Source organism: Cottoperca gobio, chromosome 9, assembly GCF_900634415.1.
Source record: "Cottoperca gobio chromosome 9, fCotGob3.1, whole genome shotgun sequence".
Lineage (NCBI taxonomy): Eukaryota > Metazoa > Chordata > Actinopteri > Perciformes > Bovichtidae > Cottoperca > Cottoperca gobio.
In genome coordinates, this window is record NC_041363.1 from 26,961,177 (window position 1) to 26,981,348 (window position 20,172).

The 20,172-nt window shown below is 42.2% G+C and overlaps 3 protein-coding genes across 6 annotated transcripts in view; all 3 read right to left on the reverse strand.

Annotated features, from left to right (window-relative positions):
• The window catches only part of LOC115014095 (dual specificity testis-specific protein kinase 1), a 23,687-nt gene extending 20,169 nt beyond the window's left edge, over window positions 1-3,518 (reverse strand). Inside the window, exons 1-2 of one of the 2 annotated variants that reach the window (XM_029440745.1) lie at window positions 3,297-3,518; window positions 2,014-2,075 (exon numbers count right to left, since the gene is read on the reverse strand). In XM_029440745.1, coding sequence (XP_029296605.1) covers window positions 2,014-2,044 — 31 coding nt within the window. In that variant the 5' untranslated portion in view covers window positions 2,045-2,075; window positions 3,297-3,518. The remainder of the gene's footprint in view (window positions 1-2,013; window positions 2,076-3,296) is intronic. The other variant, XM_029440746.1, reaches the window with a different exon arrangement.
• Window positions 3,519-6,846: 3,328 nt separating this feature from the next.
• On the reverse strand, window positions 6,847-9,695 carry b3galt8 (beta-1,3-galactosyltransferase 8). Its single transcript, XM_029438884.1, has one exon. The coding sequence runs from the start codon at window positions 9,567-9,569 to the stop codon at window positions 8,607-8,609; it is 963 nt and encodes a 320-aa protein (XP_029294744.1). The 5' UTR covers window positions 9,570-9,695; the 3' UTR covers window positions 6,847-8,606.
• A 598-nt stretch (window positions 9,696-10,293) lies between these two features.
• tncb (tenascin Cb) overlaps window positions 10,294-20,172 on the reverse strand; it is a 40,798-nt gene continuing 30,919 nt past the window's right edge. For all 3 annotated transcript variants that reach the window (XM_029439712.1, XM_029439710.1, XM_029439709.1), the window contains 11 exons: window positions 18,902-19,024; window positions 17,641-17,784; window positions 17,411-17,530; window positions 16,973-17,116; window positions 16,606-16,736; window positions 16,382-16,514; window positions 15,238-15,389; window positions 14,454-14,550; window positions 14,034-14,195; window positions 12,828-12,991; window positions 10,294-11,788 (listed from right to left, as the gene is read on the reverse strand). In XM_029439712.1, coding sequence (XP_029295572.1) covers window positions 11,678-11,788; window positions 12,828-12,991; window positions 14,034-14,195; window positions 14,454-14,550; window positions 15,238-15,389; window positions 16,382-16,514; window positions 16,606-16,736; window positions 16,973-17,116; window positions 17,411-17,530; window positions 17,641-17,784; window positions 18,902-19,024 — 1,481 coding nt within the window. In that variant the 3' untranslated portion in view covers window positions 10,294-11,677. The remainder of the gene's footprint in view (window positions 11,789-12,827; window positions 12,992-14,033; window positions 14,196-14,453; window positions 14,551-15,237; window positions 15,390-16,381; window positions 16,515-16,605; window positions 16,737-16,972; window positions 17,117-17,410; window positions 17,531-17,640; window positions 17,785-18,901; window positions 19,025-20,172) is intronic.

Consider the following 20,172-nt stretch of genomic DNA (forward strand, 5'->3'; position numbering starts at 1 on the left):
GCCATGTAGGAAAAATGTGGCTGAGCTCCAAAAGACATTCCTGAATGCAACATTTGAAGAATAGCAAAGTAGGTAGCTGCAGCGGTGAGAGTACCTGAAGCCAGGTATTATCCTCCTGGGTTCACTGACAGAGTTGTACTTTCAGGAATGTAAAAAGCTCTGAGGCAACAGTACATAAAAGGTGAGAGATGCACTAACCCAGAACACAGGATCCCCTTTGGTTTCGCTTTAATGTTTCTCTGTGTGAAACAAATGCAACAAGTTCACAACTCGTCCAGTGATGGAACCACAGAAAATTCAGGTTGAAAAATACTGAGATCATTATTTAATGCACAGACAAGAGCATTAATATGTATCTTCTATTGGGTGGTGATGGCCTAGTGGTCTAGTGATACGGCTATTGGTCCAAATACAACAGATGGTTGTAATACAATGTAATCTTCTCTACTCACTCTCAGAAAAAAAAGACACTGAACTGATCCTTTAAAGCTACAGTAAGTAGTCTTTGATGACTGTGGTTTGTACATAGGAGGGCACTTCCTTAAAGCAGCAGAGTGAAGCAGCGCACCACTAAGGGAGGGTGAAGTGTATGCAGAGGGTGACACCCAAAAACTTCACGGGATTGGTTTATATTTCATGGGGAGATTACAGGGACTGGATACTTGCCAGAGGGAAGCCCTGTCAAGTCTGTACATCAGCATAAAAAGCAGGAGAAGAAGTGCGGAGAAGATTCATTAGGCTTCCCTCTCTATCCCTCCATCCACTGCACACACTCCCACAACAAGTGTGCATAGAAATAGAACTGGCAGACCACACATAACTGTTTTCAGAGGCCTGCTGCAAAATACACAGCCAGTGCAAACATGACCATGTAGCTAAGCAGCCTCGTTTCCAAGGCATGTACCAGTAATGTGAAGGTAAATAAAAAGTCAGTCGATTACTGAGCCAGTGCTCATACAAACCTATGACAAAGAAATTACAAAAACTGTGGAAGATGAAGGCAAATCCATCTTACATAAACAGATGCACCTGCAAATGAAATGCATACATTCATATAATTAAGATAAGCTCATATAAAGCAGGTGAAATTTAAGTAAAGGAAAGATGAAAATATAAGAGGGGAGCTCATATAAAGAAGATACAATGCCAATGAAATAACAAACTCTTGAATTTAAAATAGATACAAATATAAAACATATGGAAGTGAAGATTCTAAAACAAGCACAACATATGTCTTGTGGAGCTCCGGCCTGAAAGCTCAGGAGCGAGAGTTTATTTACAGCAGCAGCCTCTAAACACTTTATTCACTGTAGCACTGTTGTTGCTCAACTAACAGGAACTAGAAGAGATGCAGGGGGTCTGTGATTGGCTGAAATGTGAGGGGGCGGTGACAACACCACTGTCATGAAAACATTATGAAATAAAACTTGAATTGAAATAATTCGGAGAAATGTTGATATGTGATAAAAACAGACTTTTGAAATAATTATGTCTACAATTAAATAAAAATGATATCCTATACAACTTTTATTAGGACAATTAATGATAAAGTAACATTAGAATAACAATAATTTCTTCAATTATGAGACAAACTGTTGGGCCGTTTATTCATACGATTGTTTGTTTCATGTCTTTCTTTATTTATATAATATTGAACAGGCTGGGGCTCCATATGTATCTTTTTACTTTAAAATATACTTGATTTAAATCCTAAATATGAGCTCATTTGTAAAAGCTCTGGCCTGTACAGGGTGTTGGAAGGACAGGGTGGAGGGTGAGGGGAACAGGACACGTTTAGAAAGGCTGAGCAAACGTCTTCTATTTCAGAACAATGCAGAGCTAAACACAATTACTGTGCGCAGACTGACTTCATCAAAGACACACACAGTAAGTGTTCCTGTGTGGGTGTGAGGCTCTGAACACACCACAGCTCAGTCTACACATGACTCACGTACTCTTGGTAAATACACAATCCATGAAATGTAGTGTGAAGAAGAATGTCTCAATACTTACTCCATTGATTTATTAAGCTATTCATATGCATCTTGATGATGGAGGAAGTCTCCGTGCAGAAACTGAGGAGGAACCACATACATGCAACAGCAGATGAGCAGAAGCACAGACAGCAACAACACATGTGGGCAACATTGAACATGAAGACATATTGGTATCTGACAATGTTTCTTTATGATAAGTCACAGATGCGTTTATTTCCTGGTGACAGGGTCAAGACACTGGACTGTGAAATAAATAGATGAATAATAAAGAAATATTGTGAAGATTTCTACAATCAAATTAAGTTAATGTCTTCAAAGAAACCCAAGGGAAATCCACTAGCTGATCTCACAATAAAATAAACACAGATTAGCAATCTGTCCTTCAGGATGGCAGCGGTTCACAACCTTCCACACATTGTTGTCTGAAGAGATATCCAGTACTTTTACAAGAAAAAGCAAAAGACAGGGATGGATTAAAGCTGAGCTGCGCTCTTGAACGCCTACTCGGCCCCATGTTTGCTCTTTGTCAGTTAGTTAAACACTCATTTGTTTTGCATTAATTGTTTTGGCCACTAGGCTGCAGGACAACAAGCTGTAAACTCATTAACGTGTTGTCATGTGGTGGATGTGGACACAGAGCAACATCAGCACTAATTAAGTCCAATATACTCTCTATTTTAGCTTGCTCACCTGCTAGTCTGTAACTATAGCAGGCAGCATTAAGTGGATTTATAAGGGCTGTTCACTGAGAACATCGTGGATTTATGGTGAGAACCAAAACAATGAGCTGAAAGATGTTCATAATAATTCTCTGTGGGTTCTTCAGTGCAAGTAACATATTTTACATAACAATTTGTCTTTAGACCCACTGTAGATATAATATTATAGACCAACTGAAAATATGAAATATTTTAAAACTACATTTGGACACAGGAGCCCTCGACATGACAGAGTGGATCATACATTCAGGAGCCATCTTTGGGCCTTTGTGATGGATACAGAGTTTATTACCAAACACATTTATTTATCAAATAATGGCAAAGTAACTGCCACAAAGACAACCTTGTGGGCCCCCTGTCGGGGTCACACTCCCTAGGTTGGGAACCGTTGCACAGTGTCCCAATGATTTCAGGACAGCGTCTAGTATAGTCAATAGTACGTTTGCACTTGTTCTAATACGTCTTTGTACCTGGGGTTATCCTTTTAAGTGAGCTAGTCAGTCAGACTCGCATATCAACATAAAGAGCTTTACAGCTGTTCATCATTTGAAACACAGAAGACAACAGACAGGCTACTCACAGATTCAGTCGCGGCGCTGTGGTCGCTTTATGTCGTCGGTGAGCTCTTCTGCATCATAGTCCGTGTTGTCTGTGCAGAAAGTCCCGCTGCTTCAAACTCTTTCCTCACAGCTAAGTCCTGCAGCTCAGCTCACGATGCTGCTGCAGCACGCCTCGCTAGTATGCATGCTTTATGGGTTGTCTTAGAAACCAGAGCAGCAGCGCGTTGGTGGATGGAGCTCCACCCACGGAGAGAGAGAACAGGCAGCCTGCCAGACTGTGCTGCTGATCATACTCAGTTGTTGTTGATAGCAGATGTTTTAGGCCGTCATTTATGTTTTCAGATTTGTGAACCCCACTTTACAAACAGCTCCTAACAACAGCATTGAGGCCTACATGAAGGCTCTCATCTGGAAGCTGTTAGTCAGTCAGTCAGTTGGTCAGTCAGTGAGTTAGTGAATCAGAAATCAGAATCAGAAATCCTTTATTAGTCCCATGGCGGGGAAATTTACCATGTTACAGCAAAAGAACAAGAAAGTAAAGTGGCGAGTACACAATTAAATAGAATAAAATACAGTAACAATAGTATAAGTACACAGCCGTACAAAAATATGCACATGACAGTGATAATTGCAGAAGTTATTAAAAGTGTACATGGCAGTCATAATTGCAGTGGTGGAATAGTGTGTTCTTGGTGTGGTGGTCTACCAGGGGTTGTGGTGATTGTACAGTCTGACCAATACAGGGAGAAAGGACCTACGGTATCTCTCCGTGAGACACCGCTGGTGAAGCAGCCTGTCACTGAAGGAGCTGCACAGTGCGGACAAAGTGTCCTGGAGGGGGTGGGACATGTTGTCCAATAGAGATGACAGCTTGGCCGCCATTCTCCTGTCTCCCACCACCTCCACAGTGTCCAGAGGGCTCCCTAGGACAGAGCTGGCCTTCTTAACCAGTCTGTTCAGTTTCTTCCTGTCAGCAGTCAAGATGCTGCTGCCCCAGCAGACCACGCCATAAAAAATAGCAGATGCCACCACAGAGTCAAAGAAGGTCTTAAGGAGTGCCCCCAGTCCAGTTTATTGTTCAGGTGAACACCCAGGTACTTGTAAGATATTACAATCTCAATGTCCATTCCCAGGATGTTCACTGGTGTTGGGGGAGAATGATGGCGCCTCCTGAATTCCACCACCAGCTCCCTGGTCTTCCCTGCGTTGAACAGGAGGTGATTCCTCTAGCACCAGAGGGCAAAGTCCTGTGTCAGCTCTCTGTACTCCTCGTCATCCCCATCAGAGATGAGGCCGACAATAGCAGAGTCATCAGAGAACTTCTGCAGGTGACACTTTGCTGTGTTGTGGATGAAGTCTGCAGTGTAGAGGGTGAAGAGAAACGGTGCCAGAACCGTTCCTTGGGGGCCCCCCGTGCTGCAGACAATCGTGTCCGAGTGACACTCCTGGGTCCTCACGTACTGTGGACGGTTGGTGAGGTAGCCCAGAATCCAGCTGGTGAGGTGATGATCCACCCCCGGGCACTCCATCTTGTCCCCCAGCAGCCTGGGTTGAATGGTGTTGAAGGCACTGGCGAAATCAAAGAACATCCATTCTCACAGTGCTCCCAGCCTTCTCCAGGTGAGAGAGGGATCTCTGCATCAGGTAGATGACAGCGTCGTCCACCCCGATGCCAGGTTGGTAGGCGAACTGAAGTGGGTCCATTGATGGTCTCACAAGGGGTCGAAGATAGCCAAGGACCAGCCTCTCCAGGGTCTTCATCAGCTGCAATGTCAGGTCAGTCAGTGAGTAGTCAGTCAGTCAGTCAGTCAGTCAGTGAGTCAGTCAGTCAGTTGGCAAGTAAGTCAGTAAGTCAGTGAATTAGTCAGTTAATGAGTCAGTCAGTGAGTTAGTGAGTCAGTCAGTAAGTGAGTCAGTAAATAAGTCAGTGAGTAAGTAAGTCAATCAGTAAGTGAGTCAGTAAGTAAGTGAGTTAGTAAGTCAGTGAGTAAGTAAGTGAGTCAGTCATCAGTTAGTGAGTAAGTCGGTGAGTCAGTTAGTGAGTCAGTGAGTTAGTGAGTCAGTCAGTGAGTCAGTAAGTCAGTAAGTCAGCCATCAGTTAGTGAGTTAGTCAGTGTGTTAATCAGTGAGTTAGTGAGTCAATAAGTTAGTCAGTCAGTGAGTAAGTCAGTCAGTAAGTCAGTCAGTCAGTGAGTAAGTACGTGAGTCAGTCAGTCATTAAGTGAGTAAGTCAGTCAGTCAGTCAGTGAGTTAGTCAGTGAGTTAGTCAGTGAGTAGTGAGTCAGACAGTGAGTTAGTCAGTCAGTCTCTACGTCAGTCAGTAAGTAAGTCAGTGAGTAAGTCAGTGAGTTAGTCAGTCAGTGTGGGGATGAATAAACTGGAACAGAAGGCTCACAAACAAATGGACAGTGTAGGACTGAAGACAGTTGTACATGATGAACAACAACACTGATCATTTAGGCTTGAGTGTAAAGTTTCTTTACTATGTAAATCTTGAAGAGAAACCCCTCGAGCTGTGCTTTGGTTTCTGCACAGCGTTGTGGAGTTGCAGGTTTGCTGTGAGGTGTCATTTGCTGATGCTCGGCCACACTGCTGAACGTTACACAGCATCTAAAGCTGTTACTGTCATCCAGCGGTTGATTTCATAAGCAAAAGGAAGACAATTGTCAGTGAACTCAATCCATTAGGTTTTGAAAGATGTGGCCTTTTGACCACTTTCTTTAGATACATTATACAAACAGTGCAGCACCAAATAATAGCTTACAATCATATTTACCAACATAAATGTCAGAGCTACTTTACAAGTCTCATTCCTTTTATAATTCAAATTCTTCCATATTTTCATTTTGGTCATGTCCCAAATTACTCCATATTTCCAGTGGTGGACAGTACTTGTACTTTTAGTATTTCCTGTTGATGCTACTTTATACTTACACTCCACATTGCAGAGAGGATCTGACAACTGGATTTACTAGTTACATTGATTTTACACACAAAACATATTGTCGACTTATAAATATGGTGACACCTGCTCAGCTTAGAACTAGGATCAAATTTGATGTACTAATAAGACTGATGAAGTTTTAACTTCAGGAGTGCGGTTAGCTCTCAGCAAACCGTGTATTTTTTATTCAGAAGAATAAAAGTCGACACTGACAACGACAAAAAGAACAATAAAGTTTTAACATCAAGCCCAGTGTGTTCACCATGGTGTGCAGCTCCACCTTAAAAAGCTGCTTACATTTAAACGTATCAATAACAATAATACACTAAGGTCAGATATTTAATACAGACCACAAACACTTTATCTAATATATAAAAATATATTAGCTTTTGAGCATGAGATGACAATTTGTACAAAGAAGATTTAAAAAATCTCAAAACACTCTGAAAAGGTGTCATAATGTATTCTTTAACTTTTGATAATTCAGTACATTTTGCTGATAACACTGAAGTACAAATCTGTAACAGTGTATTTCCATATTGTAATGTCACTATGTTTACTTCAGTAAAGGTTCTAAATACTTTGTCCATCACAGATTATTACATATTCACATGTTAACTACTTACTTATGGGAACAGTATTTATTCCAGCATCGTGATGCCAAAGTAGCAGCAGCAATAATACAACAAAAGAAATCCACATAATTACTGATACATTATTATACTTGGACTCAGACATACATGCGGATGCAATATATCTTCTCATTTATATGCAGTAAGAAAAGTAGCTTCCATATCCAGTGATGAGGTATCAGTAGGAACTTAAAAAGTAAAACAAATAAAAAATACATAATTAAATGCTTTTTCTTTATAATTATCCCCATCTATCTGCATTAGGCACTGAGTCAACAGGAGAAGTGGAACCACTGTAAAAGTCATCTGCTGGCACATACTGCCACCAGCTGGCCGTCATGTGCAACTACAACACGAACAGAAATAGGCACACTGTCATAAACTGCATATTGTAAATACATAGGCACAGTACAGTGAAAAGTAAGCAGCAGGTTATCTTATAAAGTCTACATTCTGTGGCTCCATGTCGTTACCGTACATGTGGAGCACAAACCCAGCAGGCACGAGCTGAAGAATAAGTGCAGCTAGAAAAAATAAGGATCTATTTTCAAATAGTCTTTGGTGTAAGGACTCTGAGAAGTTATGTAGGACAGATGATAAGACTTTCCCAGCACTTTGGATTAACAAGTTAAAGTAAATATCTGCTGTTGCTTCCTCTCGGGCTTCAGAACAACCAAAGAATTATCTATTTTCATTATCAGATTTATTCCCAGAACGTCAGCCTCATCAGTCTCCAGCAGCAGGACAGTGGGCCACACTGTCATTGCACCCTGAATAAACTGTGATGGTCATTTTTCATTATTTTCTGACATTTTATTTTTGATAAATGTATCAATTGGTTTTATTTGTATTACTTGTTAAGTCTAATAAATGTCAGAAATAAATAGAATCATAACAGAGGAAAAACAGCTAATGCTCCTATTTGAGAAGCATTTATTCTTGTTACCTGACAAACATGATTTGTTGAAGATTTTGTCGATCAACTATATGATGAGTCCACTAATATTTAAGAACTACATTCTTTATTGTCTCTGTATAGTGAGCTGTTGGTTGAATTCCCTGATACTCAATTAGACCCGTCAATCAACACAAAATTAATCTGCAATTATTCTCGTCCCTGCTTTTCTTAGTTTTTTACAGGACCATGACCTGAATATGTTGGGCAGAAAAAACAAAAGTAGAACTTGTGAACTTGTGACGAGCATGGATGAATGAGTGATTAATGCCCAGTTTATACATTCAGTTTATGATGATACAAAAGAGAGAAAGCAGCACACTTTCTCTGTTCTTTGAGGACTGACATGTATGTGTACTATGACACAGGCTGAATATGTTTGGGGGTTTGTGAGCAAATCAATGACAGAGTTATGTTACCTTCTGAGTTTTGGGGATTTTAAAGGTCTGGAATTAAACTAAGCAGAATTTTGCAATAAAAAAAGATACAAGAAAAATCTGAAATTTCTTATCTAATTTGTGTATCAGAAATATACTTCTATTTTTCCACCGCTGACATTTGGACTTGAAAAAGTTTAATCCTAGGTTGTGAGAAAGTTATTAATTAATTGACATCTACATTATTTTACATCTCTATACAGTGCTCAATTTAATTAATTTAAATAATTCCCTGCAAATAAATAGTATTAATATAATTTCCTGATGGCTGTGTCTCTCATGGCTTTCTTTCCTCTCCAGCAGGCTGCTTGTCTCATTACTGCTCGCCTGAACTCTGAAGCAGCAGTCTGCTGAAATTGCAGTCAGCAGCTGCTGTGGCCCTTGGAGAAGTCCTGCCACACGTGCAGCAGCTGTGGTGGCTTAAAACCGTTGACAATGACCAGTTTGGCAAAAGTGCACCTGTCGTACTCCAGCTGTCGGATTTCAAACAGGTTCCTGAGAGTCAGGCTGCGGCAGTACACGGGCCGGACGTCCAACACGTGCAGACACAGCCCCACGTAGACGTCCTCCAGGGGGATCATCCTGACAAACCTGGAGGCCCAGGAGATCCTGGGGGCCAGGTCTGTGGAGAAGACGTACCCAGCACCGGACACATACGGGGGGAAGCTGTCATCAGGGTACAGGTCCTTTGACACATGCCACTTACTGTTGCTGTCCCTCCTGGGTCTGCCATCACTGATCACTGAGCCTGTGATGAAGCCCTGTCTGGGGGAGCTGCTTAGCCTCCTGATGAGGTACAACACATTCACAAAGATGTCAGCATCCACTTTCATGGCGTATGAGGCGTTGGGGCAGTGGGTGGACAGCCAGTTCATCATCATCATGGTCTTGATGGTCAGGTTCTGGTAACTGTCCTGGAAGTTCATCTGGATGATGTCTCCATGTCTCCTGCTCTCCTCCTCCAGCTCGTCCTGAGAGGAGGAGCCCTGCCCCCCCTCAGGGAGCCCTACATAGAATAGAGTTAGGCTGTCCCGGCCTGGAGCAGGAGCTCCCCATGTTGACCTGACGGCCTGCCTCGCTGCAGCCTCCACAGGGGACACTGGGACCATAAAGAGCAGGAAGGGGCTTCTGTCCCTGCATACAGCGGGTTCATTGAGATGATACTGGTATGTCTGAGGGGACAGGAGCCGGTACTCCTCCACTGAGAGGGCGCTGGGCTTCGGCGGAGGTTTACTCGTTGTGGAAAAAAATATTTGAGCGGACAGGACAAGCAGGGCTGAAGCGGCGAGTAACTTCACTAACCTCCAGTAACAACTGCTCCTCATGGCCCCAAAGTGTCTGCGCTCCCTGTAGTCCGGCTGGCACCAGGCCGGAGGGAACACGATAACCCAGGAAGTCGCGCTGGGCGCCAGCGGACACGCCCTGCAACCCAGAGCCCTCCCAGCGGCCCAGAGCAGGAAACGGGGGGTGCGGGTGCGCGCGAGCTTTTATTTAAAACAGACGGCGGGACTTCAGGAAGTCATTTATAATAATAACAAAAATAATAACAATTATGATAGTTGTAGTAGTATTAAGCGCATAATAAAATTCAAATAATAATAATAATAATAAATCAATACTATTAATTGTTTTTGATTAATGTTCAGACATTTTTATATGATTGCCTTTGCACACAGCTCCATGAGCAAATCATACATTGGTACAAACTATTGTATTATTGAGGCACAGCAATACTGGAGACTTTGACATGTATAGTTGTATATGTATACGTAAATGTATGTAAATGTGTATATGTGGTGTGAATATGATTTGTTGAGAATCCTACTCTCTCTGTTTCTTCAGTCTTCATTCTTCACGGATTTAGTTTGACTTAACTTAGCTTAAAAAGGCACAAAAAGCGCAACTAACGGTCAATTCTATGACTCCTTGTCCATGACAACTGATCAAACTCTAACCATTGAGGAAGACCATGAGATGTGATCAAAAGCTCTGTAAAAAGCTAGAAAGTAAGCCTTGATTAGATTTGAACAAATAAACCCCCGGAACATCTTCCTTTTAAACAAACAGTTTTATTGTAATACAGAGAAACACCTGTTTTTCACCCAGTTATAAACAAACAAAACAATTTAATTTACACAGGCATTCTTTAGAAGGTCAGTGGTTTAGTATGCTGCTGTAGCATGGGCTGGGGGGGTGGGTGGGGGGCTCTTCAAACGCTATTGTTATCAACGTAAGCATAGAGACCTCAATAGAAATTCAATTGGAATTGGCCATTTTTTATGTTTTGAGCATCAACATATTTCGTGTCAACAACATATAGAGCACTGTATTCACATTTTGCAAAAAGAAAGAAAAAAAACATCATCACGCAATTCATTATATACTGAATGTCTCGGATCACAAGAGAAACTAAACAAATGGAAACACACAAGCTTTTCTTTTTTCTGTTCTTTACAATACTGGCTGTAGCATGATGCCTTCAGGGACTTTCAGAATGAGTGGAAACATTGCCATCCACATAGACGTGGCATGTGGCAGGTAAAATACTTTTCCATACAAATGTTTTTTCTCTTTTTATTTCCATCTCTATCACATCAGATCAGGGGCGTCAGACTGGGGAGGTGGTGGTCATGGGGGGGATGGGGGGGGCATAGACAATGCTAATGTACAGGGTCCAGAATTCTGTGTGACGCCCCTGCATCAGATGTTGCCGGAGATGAGGGAACCTGGGGAGGATAAAGTGACACTGAGACGAGTTAAGCACAAAGACAAACAAATGGCAGGTTAGGTGGAGATATCTCACATCTGAGCAGTGCCATTGGAGGAATATCCCTTTTCAAATGTTTAAATCAGATGGATACGTGTACAGTACTGTACAAGGAATAGAATTTTTGTGATAATCCAGGTGAATTATCACTGTATTATCGGTTTTAGCAAACAGGCCCTGATCCTAAACAAGACCACTTTGTACTATAAACAGCCTGTCCTTTCTGTAGGGAACTGGTTTAACTGGATTGACTGTACATACACAACAAACTGTAATGCCCAAGCTGCACAGTCGCCTCCCCACAAACACTGCAACACAAAGGATCAGAATCAGGTGAGTTATTGTTTTTGCTCTTTTTGGTGCGTGAGTAGAATCTGTGTGGGCTTGATTTAAGTCCAGTTTGTAACATGCATATCGACTTCCGCACTGGTAGCATTTCCACGACCGCATCACAGGGGGAGGGGCTTATGGAGTGGAGGCTGATCTGTGAGCGAAGGTGTGTTGGTTTTGTGTGGAGGCAGCAGGGCTCTTGGCAGTGGCTTTGGTCGCTGCAGGGTGTGTGTGTGTGTGTGTGTGTGTGTGTGTGTGTGTGTGTGTGTGTGTGTGTGTGTGTGTGTGGTTCATGGGGAGTCCAGACAGTGTAGCAGTGTTGGTGTTATGATATGTTTATGATCGTTTTCTCCTTCCCTCCAGGTTCCTGAAGTTGGAGGGCCTGATCTTCATCTCAGCAAACTCGATTGAGTGCTCGTGGCCTTTCCAGTGGAACCAGTTCACACCCTGGAGAGGTCGAGAGGAAAAAATGCTGTTAGTCACAATAGAAGACGAAGTAGCCATGTTCCTGTCACAGCCAGCAACCCTGTTGCCACACAACAACATCAATATAATAATAAATTATGTTTAACATACAGTTAAGCTTTATATTTGACTGGATGGGTTAATGGAAGGTCCACTATAGATACCTAGAGGTTCTGATATCACCACACATTACCCACAGTGTCTGTATTTACTGGTTCATCCTCTTTTGCCTTGTCTCATTATTTAATAGAATGAGCAATTATGGTGTTGACGTTGTTGCATTCACTGTGACAGAGAGCGCTGAGTGTGGTGAGTGGACATGGCTTTGCTACATGTGTGTTACATGACAAAAAGCTGTCATTTAACAGTGGTGGCACTATGAGCAATGTTGAACAGCGCCTGAAACACGAGCAGCCCAATCTTCATGTGGTGTGTTACAGTTCTGAGGAGGCTCAGTTTAACACACAACTATTCATACAGCAAGAGAAACACGTGGTTTAGGGGAGGAAGCTCGTGGTTAGAAAGGTTAAGTGCAGTTCTGTGAACTTCAATCTCCTGCATGACACGCTGCAGGCCCAACCACCACCCAACCTCCGCCTCACTACATACTGTTTGGACTGGGCTGGACAAAGACATTCTTTTTGTAAGATTTTGTCCAAAGGCCCCTTAATGAGACGACCTTTGTTGTTAGTTTTGATTTCGTAGTGAATACACTTGTGTGTAGATCAGATCAAAGTAAATCCTGTTTATTTACTGGGATGTTTAGTCATTTAAATAACAAAGAAGTGAAAGCATTGGCAGTCCCTCAGCGAACCATAGAACCCCATGATAGATCCTCAGAATCGTCTCAAGGACCCTCTGAATACCCTCTGAAGGACTTTTCATCAAAGACCAGTGAAACCCCATCAGGGAGCCCTTCAAATACAGCTGAACCCTGGTCAGTAATCCTGGAATACTGTCATCTCAAAGAAGAATGGAACTCCATCCAGGAAGCCCCTCAGGCAGCCGACAGTAACTGTACCTTGCTGTGACTGTTGTCTCCATATCGTCCCATGAGGTTGACGCGGTGGCAGTTCTTATACCAGAAGGCTCCCTTATAGGACAGGGCACAGTTGGTGACAGCGATGTCATTGTCATGGTCGTAAGTGGAGAACGGTCGGCCGTGGTGGTAGGTCATGGAGTCTCCTGCACAGCAACACAACAGAGAGAGAGTTACAGTTACAGCTCAACCCCAACCCTGACCACTGCATGCACATGAAGGATACAGAATTATATATAGAGAAAAGTCTTAATTAGCACTTTGAGGTTTTTTTACGCAAATGAAAAGTGTGCCTATAAATAAAATGTATGATTATTATTATTATTATTATTATTATTATTATTATTATTATTATTATTATTATTATTATTATTATTATTAATGAATACAATCATGAAAATTATTTTACAAAAAAAGGGTTCCCCCATAAATATATTCAATCTAAATAATAAGAAATTAAAAGTGAATGTAATACAAATAACATAAACATTTAACAAATTGGACATTATTATTAATATAGGACAAATCCTTTAGAGATAAATGATATTAACTAAGATATCAGCATGTACATTCTTCCTGACACTTGACTCCATGATATATGATTGCATTGTGAATGCTATAAAACACGGAGGGAGCCTGTCACCAAACACTAACAGGGGGAGAAGTCATTTACTAAGCAGTATGTATGTCTCTCAAACAGCCAAGTGTAGAAAGAATCAGAAAAGTAAATCATATTTTAATGCCAGTGGTTTTGCATTCGAAGTGTGTAACATTTTGTTTAAAATATTTGGTTTCAAAAGGACGGATTGGGTGACATCCTTCAACAGCATGAACACACACACACTCACACACACACACACACACACACACACACACACACACACACGCACGCACGCACGCACACACACACACACACACACACACACATGCACACACACACACGCACACGCACGCACACACACACACCACACGCACACGCACACACACACACACACACACTCAACCCCACACACGCCCTCCTGCTGTCACAAATGAACAAATGACTTATATAAAACACATAATCTCTGACACTATATATCTGTGAGTAACAGATTCCTACCTTCAGTAGGAGCTCATGTGTTTGTGGCAGAGTGCCAACAGGGAACAGGGAAGTGAGACAGTGAGAAAGAGAGACATGTTTGGCTTTACCTGCTGTTCCACTGTATCCTCCTACGTGAACTTTGTAGCGGGTCCGAGGTTCAGAGACAGAGAACTTGTCGTACTGAGCGTAGGCCGTCTCTCCCTTATCTCTCAGGTCCACCCGCAGCTCGTACTGCCCTCCAGCTGTGATCTTGTGCATGTTAGAAAGACCTGAGTGAGAGAAGACATTACAGATAAGATGGACGCTCAGCAATAACAACAATATAGCTTTGATAAGATGTTATAATATCTATATCTAAGTGTATCTATTTCATTCCATTAAATCATTTTTTAAATGAACCCATGTAGAGCAGTGCAATGAATATCTAATCACACTAAAACACTGGATGCTATTCATTTTGTATAAATAATTAGTAACAGAACATACTGATGTATGACAATATCCTTATGTGTCTTTGTTTAAATTACCCAGCCAGAATTCATCATTCATGTCTCCGAAGCCTCCTGTGTAATTCTTCCAGTTGCGGAAAAACTCCAGTCTACCACTCTGTCGTCGGAGGAAAACCTGAAAGAGAAACAAACACCAGACAATTATCACTTTTATATATGGCAAAACACAATGAGAATTTCATCTGAGACAAACAATGTTATATGCTGGATATTTGTTTGTCAAACAGAGGCAGAGCACCAGAGAAATGACTCGCTCTCTCAATATTCTCAATACATTCTCGATCAACTCACTCTTGACTGACATTAAAGCTGTATTCATTTATGTTTCTGTCCACTTGGTACAGTGGCTGTAAACCTAACATTGGCTAAAGCTAACATGTTAGCAAACATTTGCCTATTAACACACATGTAAATCCACCAACTCCTCTTTAGCTGCTAAATGCTCTTCTATGTTCACCAGCTCGTCTCTGTTTGTGTCTGTTTGCTGTTTGCTGCTGAGCAGGTAAAGTTTATCAGAGATGTTCTCAGAACAGCTGCTGCTGCTGGAATCCAGGGTGATGAGAGCCGGGAGAGTCAACCAAAACCGTACAGCTTGCGCTGTCAAACCAAAACAATGAGCTGATAGAGTAAAAGGCTTCGTTGAGCTGAGGGGAGTTGCTGAGTCAGGAGATCATTTTCTGTGGGTCCACCTTCAACATTATACACAGCCATATGATCCATTGTTATTATATAAATATTGATTGGTACAGCTTTATGTATGAACACATTTGGGCACACATGTCGCTGTTAGCCGCTGACTTACGATCCATCCACCTCCATCAGTGCTCATGTCGCAGTACACCTGCAGGGGCTGGCTCTCATCTCCACCCAGGTAGATGGTGTACAGGTCTGATGAGGTGTCACCGTTCAGCAGGGCCTGGGAGCAGTCCCGGGGGTGTCTGTACAGCACGCCAGCTACACACACACACACACACACACACACACACACACACACACACACACACACACACACACACACACACACACATTATAAGATGATGGAATAATCAAAAAGTGGACCAGACACAATCTGTGACGAGGGACAGTGCGTGGGACCTCATACTGCTAATATGCTGACTCTGCATAAAGAGCAACCAGCTGCACTGTGTGCAGGGAGCAAAGCGATTGGCTCATTGCTTTTGGAATTGTTATAGCTGCAGGCACGTGACTCACCTGGGGCAACCCAGCATGCATTGGGGGAGAGGACACCAGTGAATCATGTAGGTAAATTAACACAATGTCAAAGTCTTTGGACTGTGGGAGGAAACTATTGGGACCTATCTATTTCTTCATACCTTCCTGATGTTTCACCAGGGTATACCGTATATGATGCATTTGTGTAAAAAAAAATGGGCTTGTCACTAAAATGTCACTAAAATGATTAAAGCTAGTCCACCTAAAAAAGGTAAGTCCACCTTAAGTGAGCCTGGGCCAAACTTGTCGCTAATTTCGGGCTAACCCCCTTCACTTTAAAATCAGCAGGTGGGACTATGTTTGGATCTTGAGGACACACAAATAAAAATACATTTTAAAACAACAGGAAGTCAATTTTTGCAATTCAGTTCAGTTTATTAGAAAGATGAGCATCTGTATTTTTCACGGTGTTGCGAATCATACCTTTGGGATTTCTAAATACCCTGGTATACTGTGGTACAGCCCAAACCTAGAAGAAAGTGATCCACAGTGGCTCCAGGACTCTTATGAGAGGTGACAGCATTAACAATAAGTCACCACTACTACCAAAATAACAAAGTCAGATAAAGGCCCCTTCTCTTCTGCAAAGACCTTAAGAGTCCTTAATGTCTAGTGGGCTTTACGAGGCCATTTGCCTTTCCACTGCATTATGTATTAATCTGGTAAAAGACACACAGCTGAGACCTGTGCAGTGTGTGCATGAGTCCACTTACTGGTGGTGAAGACAGTAGTGATGACTCGGCTTCTCTTCGGCCCAGCGATGGCCTGCAGCTTGACTGAGTACTGTGTGGAGGCGCTGAGCTGAGCCATGTTGTAGGAGACCGCAGTGGGACTCAGGACAACCTCCTGAAGGAGCAAACATGGTCAAACATTGAATTCCCGAACACACTTTATAGACTGAATATAGTCCTGAATGTGTGGGGTTGTGTCCACTCACACGGACTGTGCCGTCTGTAGACTCAAAGCTGAGGATGTACCCGGTGATGTCAGCCCGCGGCGGCTTCCAGCTCAGCAAGCCGTTCTCTGTCTGGATGTTACTGGCTGCTAGGTCCTGAGGGGCGTCCACATCTAAACACACAGCACATACTTTACTGTAACCATTTCTCCCATACTTTTTGTGATGTCGTTCATGTTTCTACATGACATCACTGCAGTTATTCAAGTTCTGTATATTTATAGTATATGAATCACACTCATCATGCAAATTTGTTTCAGATTAACACACAGTTCAGTTAGGATGAAAAGTCAACTTTGACTGTACTTGATTTAGTTTGAAAGAGTAAAGCTCAAAGCAACGCGCTCACCTGTGGTGAACTCTGTGGTGGTGGCTGCACTCTTGGCTAAGTCCCTCACAGCAAATACCTTCACAGTGTAGTGTGTGGCCGGAGTCAGGGAGCTCATCTCAAACTCCACCACGTTACCTGACACGCGCTCCATCACTGGAGCCACTGCAACAGACAGACACACAGACAGACAGACATGGAGATACACACACACACACACACACACACACACACACACACACACACACACACACACACACACACAGACAGGTTGGTTGTAAAATCTGTCTCTGACTTTGATTGACAGTCAGTAATAATCATCTAATGATCATCATCTTCATCATGATTCAACTATGTCTAATACATTAAAAGGCTATTCTATGTGCAGCACGTGTGTTTATTTATAGATGTCTTGTCTTTGTTAGATTGTGTGTACATGTATGTGTATATATTACATACCGGAGTCTGCGCTGTAGGTGATGACGTAGCCGTCTACTGTAGCGATGGCGGGCTGCCAGAGCAGCAGAGCCACAGTGTCTGTGATGTTGACTGCAGTCAGACCACGGGGCTTATCCAGAGCTGTCACACACATGATTGTTGTAAATTAAACAGCAAATTATTACAGTATCACAAAACTGACAAATCCAGGCAAAAATACATTTTATAATATATGTTTATAAAAGTCCTACCTGTGGTGACGCTGTCTGATGCAGGCTCACTCTCCCTTTGACCCTTGACAGCCACCACGGTGACCTCATAGGTGACCCCGGGGGTCAGGTTGGGCAGCACAGTGTGAGACTCAGAGCCATCCACTGTCAGCGTCTTAGCATTACCTGGAAGTCCAAACAACAATCAGAAGCCTGGCTCAACTTTCATATTTCACAGTACAATCTTTTTACACTCATGTACAGAGGAGGCTACATCTCATTTTCTAAATAGTTTTATTGCCAAATATTTATATTGTGTCATTCAGCATATAATAGAATGTAAATGTTATAATGGATTTTCCCTTTAATGGTTGTGTTACAACGTTGAGTCCTTTCAGCAGTCATGTCTCTATATTGTTATTTTACTTTGGTTAGGGTTCTGAGAGCAGATCTGTTGGTCACCATCATGTTGGTTCATCTCAAATGTGAAATTTGTTTGTTAATGACTGATGACAGCTATATATTCTAAAAGTGAAATATCATGGAATGATCTTGATAAATTAAGTATGAACTTGATATCATCGTAAATGATTATCTGTTGTATAATAAACATGGTTAACTCCATCAGATTAATGCTGTTATGGAACTACAAATGTACTCCAGTATCTTCACAAATTGTGGTCTGAATGGATATAAATTGATATTAAAAGGTGAAAAAAACAATATCTTACTCCACACTTTTTTTGTGTCATAAATTTCTCTGTTGCCTGGCAATTTATAAGCCAAGGGAAGTTGACGTTAATGGGTTAATAGAACCTACTTAATGAAATGTTAAAACAGTACATTTTCATTACAAAAGATGCTGGATTTGAAGGGGTTCAGTGAAGTAACATGGTGATAATGTCATGTTTATTTCTTCTTCAAACTGAAAAATTATGATTATATTTGATTGTGTTTTTTTTAATGGTATTTCCATTCGCTCCTGACCTCCCTCTCCCTCCTTCTGGAGAAGTACCTATAAGTAGTCAGCAGGGGGCAGAAGTAGTCTATCGTTGGAGAAGAGAGTTTGCCCTGAGAACAGAGGAGTAAACTGTCCATACTGGCAATAAAGTCATTCATATGCTCATTTCAAAATCAGTTTATCGAAAGAAGGTGTTGGGGGTAAAATGATCAGTGCGCCGGGCTTGTTTGGGGCTAAATCTTGTTGTGAATGCTTACTGTCTTTACTTTGTTTTGACAGTTTAGATCATCGTTTAATCAAGTGACTGCACCGTGGCCTCAAGAGTGACTGACTGTTACTGACCTCCATGAGCAGGTACATAGGTGACCCTGTAGCTGTCCACCCGAGCTCGTGGGACCACCCAGTGAACGGTGGCGGACATGTCGCTGACATCAGAGAAGCGGATGCTGTTGGGTGAGCCCAGGTCTGACAGACACAGCAGGGAGGGACAAACACACACAATATAGGTTTAGTTAACATGTGTGTGACTGGAGATAATAAATCATTAAATGTACATATAGTGTGGGTATTTTCTGCTTCACAATTAAAAGCCGACAAGAGAAGACAAACATAATATTGACATGTTATTGAAAAGCACTTGTTTTAGAATAAAGCGAAAGAGAGAGTGTGTAAGAGAGAGCAGACAGAAGGCCTGGGGAGGCCCGGCTCACAGAGACAGAGACCCTTCCTGGCTAACAGAGAGCCACAGTATCTCGCGTGACAGACCTGAGGAGATTAACTTGCCCCCATTTCATGGCAACACAAAAGTGAAACATGCGCCACGCAACCCAAGAGTAAAGCCTTCCCCCAGGGAGGACAAGGGACCCAGCCACAGACACCCGTTCTATGTGACGCAGACAAATGCCCCCCCCCCCCCCACACACACACACACACACACACACACACACACACACACACACACACACACACACAAAGAGCAACTCTGACACATGGGGCGGGCAGAAAGACAACATTTGGGAGGACGACTGGACAGAGACGACACAATGAAAGGAGCAGAGTAAATGTCCACTGATGAACTAAATGTTCTCTAGTGTTGGGTTGAAGCAGCTATGCTGATATGTGCAGATCATTTGTTAGCCCAGAATTATACTTATTATAGAATGGGTAACTATCCAAAAGCATTTAGATCATCATGGGATACTCATTTCTCCATTAAAAGTGGGAAAATTCTACAATAATATTGCATCATCAATATAGCTGCTTCATATCAATCATATCAGACTGGCAAAGAGTCATTTCTAAGAGAAGGTTGTTATCAGTAAACACATATTGGTCAGATTGTGATCCAGCAGCAGGCTGGGGCCCTGTTGGAGCCACTCAGGACGACACTGAACACAGAGCCTCGGACACAATGATCAGCCTTAAAACTGATTCATTTCTAAAGATAGCCTTTTTTATTTTGTCAAATTGCAGTGTTAAGTGCCTTGGACGAACACAGTGCTGTGATGCTTTGTTACCAGGTTAGTAGACAAAAAGGCAAAATGTTACAACACACGTATTAATGTCTTCATGCTGTTACCATAAGACATTTAAGAGACATTGACCACACTGAC

Bases quoted from the DNA above. Each gene is read 5' to 3' on its own strand.
- b3galt8 (XM_029438884.1), bottom strand. From the start codon at position 9,569: ATGAGGAGCAGTTGTTACTGGAGGTTAGTGAAGTTACTCGCCGCTTCA.